Raw genomic sequence first — 4,680 nt, forward strand, 5'->3', positions numbered from 1 at the left:
AGAAACTAATAGAATAACTGTTATGCCCCCCCCCCAAAAGAAACTAATGGAAGAATTATGTCCAAACAACAATAGAAAATAATAAAAGAATTATTATGCTTAAACAACAATAGAAACTAATAGAAGAATTGTTATGTCCAAACAAAAATAGAAACTAGTAGAAGAATTGTTACGTCCAAACAACAATAGAAACTAATAGAAGAATTGTTATGTCCAAACAACAATAGAGACTAATAGAAGAATTGTTACGTCCAAACAACAATAGAAACTAATAGAAGAATTGTTATGTCCAAACAACAATAGAGACTAATAGAAGAATCGTTATGTTCAAACAACAATAGAAACTAATAGAAGAATTGTTATGTCCAAACAACAATAGAAACTAATAGAATAACTGTTATGCCCCCCCCCCCAAAGAAACTAATGGAAGAATTATGTCCAAACAACAATAGAAAATAATAAAAGAATTATTATGCCTAAACAACAATAGAAACTAATAGAAGAATTGTTATGACCATACAAAAATAGAAACTAATAGAAGAATTGTTATGTATAACCCTTACAAAAGGAAATATTAAGCTGTCACAATTAGCTTTTTTTTTGTTTTCATGATGAATACCGATTACAATTCCAAGTTTTATACTGGACTTCCAAATGTTGCTACATTCAATGTTTTGTTGTAGTATCTCCGACCTAAAGCACAACAGCTAGTCTACCAGCGTGGAAAGGAAACTAAAGATCGTGTTGGAATTTATCCAGTCGAGGTCAATTTCATGCGTAAGTGAAACTCAGTACAATATTAATGTGTATTTGTGGCCCAAAAGGGGGAGATAGTTCGCACTCCCTCATTTGTGGCGATGCCTGTAATTTACTTTCCCAGTTATAATTTTTTAGTTTTGTCTTTTTGTCTGTTATGCTAATTTTCTTCACAATACTGATATATATATAGTTAAGTTAAAAAGTCGAATAAGGTGATCTATGCTCAAAATAAAACAACAACAAAAATCACATATTAAAAACTTTAATATCAAATTTTAACAAAAAAATTTTAATCGGTTTTAAACTGTTGACAGTAAAATAAAAAAAGTTTAAATTTTTTCACAATAATAAGAATGTCCAACGCAGTAATTTAAAATAGATATATATATATATATATATATATTTCTACTATCTTAGAAATATACACAACTACAGTAAACAATGGCATGTTGTTACTAGCTTGGAAATAATTTATCATGAAGCACTCTGCATAATCTGTAGCTAAGAAAGACTTAACACACGTTATGCGATGTTGCTTTTAACACATGTATACAACACCCACTCTTAACTCTTCTTCTGAAACAACCAACATTGTCAATACGATCTGGAGTGCCTTAGAAAAAAACATGGATTCGATATCATCATATGTCAGATCTAACAAAATGTCGTTCTTTATAGAAAGAAATCTAAGTTACTAAAACTAGCCATTTTAATTCCGGTTTCAACATTTCATGCTGTGTTATCAGAGAACTATGTTCACAAATATATGCATTTCATAAACAAACACAAACCTCGAGTATTTAAATAGAGCAAACTCAAAATGAAGAGATAAAGTAAATATTTCACAGATACATATACAAAACAATAGGCTTAGAGGAAAGTTATAAAAAAAGTTGGTACTTTATCTCAAAATACCTAAAAATAAGTTTAAATTGTATATGAATACTGATCTTTTGCTTCAAGCACTTCGAGTATATTCCACTACAATGGAGTTATCTACAAACTATCCTTAAAAAAAAAGTTATTGTGCAGGTCATTTTATACGGCGTTTTCAGTCTTTCTGTCAAAGTGTCTCTCGGAGGAATGATGCAGGTGAGCGCCAGACCCATGTTCCGAGTCGTAACGGTACCTACGCCTTTCGGCTGCCGCTAAATGACAGCACTTATGAAAGATTGCACCATGTCCTGCGACGCACTGTTCAAAAGTACGCATGGTTTTCACACCATAATTTGGCACTTTCTCAGCTCCGTGAAACGCCATCTTACGGTTGTGAGCACGATTATAATTTCGCATTAGAATGCGAGCAACGTAAAACTTGACGAAACAGTGAAAACCTTTGTCTCCCGCTAACTGTCCCAGCATGCAACAAGTCACTTCCTTATCCTTCTTTGTACCTTAAAAAGAAAAAAAAAAGTGCTTTAAAAATATCAAATAACAGGCGAGAATATGAATTATTATTACAGTTAATCCATTGAGGGGCAGGTGTTATTTCTGGCTTCCTACATGGTATAACTAAAATAAAATTTATTGGAACTGGTCAAAAGTGAATTAAGGAACGTCAGATTTATATAAGTAATATTTGAACATATCTATACTCGAATTGAAAATGTGTATATTGTAATAATACATGTTATGTTTGGAGTTCACGAACTAGGGGATCGAATGGAACATTTTCCAATCACTTACAAATGTCAGATTACTAATTAATTTCAGTAGCAAAACATTTGGAAAGTGTAATTTTAATTTAAGGCAAAATAAGCACATACCAACCCCACCTGTTAGCGACAGAAGATCCGTATTTGAAGACCCCCTTGTGGTAGTGTTGGGAACGTCTGTAGCAATCTCATCAACGATTTCCGACTGGATATTGTGCTTACTATATGTTGTGGTAATCTCAAAATCGGCATCCGACTGATTACTATAACCACTAGTTGTCAGATTGGAAGTCCTGGTGATCTCGGAATCGACATTCGACTGATTACTGTAATCACTAGTTGTCAGATCGGAAGTCTTGGTGATCTCAGAATCGACATTCGACTGATTACTGTAATCACTAGTTGTCAGATCGGAAGTCATGGTGATCTCATGATCTACATCTGACTGATTACTGTGATTACTAGATGTTATTGCTACTAGCAGATTCAGAGGATCTGCAGTGACTCTGGCATCTATAATTGACCTGTTAGTCTGTACAATAGATGTCGCTGCTGTTGTTAGGTTAGAAATTTTCATGTCTGTCTTGGCGCCGACCTCAGACTTAACACTTTCACCATTTATCCAGCCTTGCTTCTCGAGATCTAGGTGCGTCAAATAATCTGAAATATAAAAGTAGCATATGAAGAATCTCTTTATCTCTTCAACAGAGCTGATTTAGTTGGAATATAAATTGGACTTTTATTTTTGTTGATTTGGGTACTTAACGTAAATAATACTTGCAAAGGAACCCCCCCCCCCAAGGAAAAATGAACATTTAATTATAAATATACCTTAACACAAGTTGGACAACAGTCATACAATCGGACACAAGTATTTTTGTCTACAATATCCCAAATCTTTGGTTATTTTTGATAAATGAATGTTATTTTAATAAAATTCCAACTGTGGAGTAGTTTCGTATCAATGTAAACAGTTTATATTAGTTTTTAATTACTATTAAAGCAACGCTTCCTTTGAACATTTTTCACTTTTCACGCGCGGTTTCATTTACTATCTTGTATTTGAAATAATCTACGAAAAAGGAAAGAAGGTTTGGTTTGAATTTCGCGCAAAGCTACACGAGGGTCTATCTACGCTAGCCTTGTCTAGTTTAGCAGTGATACGCTAGAGGGAAGACAGCCAACCTTTGGGTTACTCTTTTACCAGCTAATAGTGGGATTGACCATCATTATATAACCCCCCCACGGCTGAAAGGGCGAGCGTGTTCGGTGTGAGAGGATTCAAACCCGAAGATTGCGAGTCGTGCGCCCTAACCACCAGGCCATAGGAAAGAGTAGAAGTCGTTAGAAACACATATTTTCTTGTCTCCTGGATCGAGCTATTCTACAAACTTATGAAAGTAAAGGGCAATACGTTATAACACGTGAACCACACTATATCTGCTATATCCAGTGCCGACGAGGTCTTTCGTCAATACCAGGACTCTTTCTGTTTTTCACGCGATAGCTTCAAGTAAAGTTGGCGTGACTTTTGACCACGAGTCAAGCTCAACACTGAGGTATCACGTTTTAGATCACGAGTGAACATCAACACTTTGGGGTAAATTAGTTTGTTTGTTTGTTATGGATTTCGCGCAAAGCTACACGAGGGATATCTGCGCTAGCCATCCCTAATTTAGCAGTGTAAGACTAAAGGAAAGGCAGCTAGTCATCACCACCCACCGCCAACTCTTGGGCTACTCTTTTACCAACGAATAATGGGATTGACCGTCACATTATAACGCCCCCCCCCCACGGCTAAAAGGGGCGAGCTGTTTGGTGGGACGGGGATTCGAACCCGCGACCCGCAGATTGCGAGTCGAGCGCCTTAACCACCTGGCCATGCCGGGCCCAGGGTAAATTAGTACAAAGTATATCCGTACGACATATTTTACTGCGAGGGCATTAAAGAAACAAGGCTATAGAAAGCCATCTCATTATCAAGTGAAGACCGGAAATTATGTCGTTAGTAAAATGGAGCATTCGTAAACATGAGATATTATTATTTCAAAAATATTACAAGATGAGGTATTTCCGTTTACCACAAATTTAAATGCACAAATAGTAATGATAAAAATATAAGCTTTATGTTCTTTGTATCGTTATTATCAGCGTGAATTACTGATCGATGAGTGAACAGATAACTATTCTACACCCCCTGGAAATAAAATACTGTTACGTCTCCGTTCGTTAGTTAATTTTCCGTAAATTCGTTCCGACGAAACTT

General features: G+C 35.6%; 1 protein-coding gene across 2 annotated transcripts in view; it reads right to left on the reverse strand.

Annotated features, from left to right (window-relative positions):
* Nucleotides 1-1,082: 1,082 nt before the first annotated feature.
* LOC106469718 overlaps nt 1,083-4,680 on the reverse strand; it is an 18,722-nt gene continuing 15,124 nt past the window's right edge. The window contains exons 2-3 of one of the 2 annotated variants that reach the window (XM_013930230.2): nt 2,526-3,074; nt 1,083-2,153 (exon numbers count right to left, since the gene is read on the reverse strand). In XM_013930230.2, coding sequence (XP_013785684.1) covers nt 1,798-2,153; nt 2,526-3,074 — 905 coding nt within the window. In that variant the 3' untranslated portion in view covers nt 1,083-1,797. The remainder of the gene's footprint in view (nt 2,154-2,525; nt 3,075-4,680) is intronic. The other variant, XM_013930231.2, reaches the window with a different exon arrangement.

Source organism: Limulus polyphemus, unplaced genomic scaffold (genome assembly GCF_000517525.1).
Source record: "Limulus polyphemus unplaced genomic scaffold, Limulus_polyphemus-2.1.2 Scaffold3629, whole genome shotgun sequence".
NCBI lineage: Eukaryota > Metazoa > Arthropoda > Merostomata > Xiphosura > Limulidae > Limulus > Limulus polyphemus.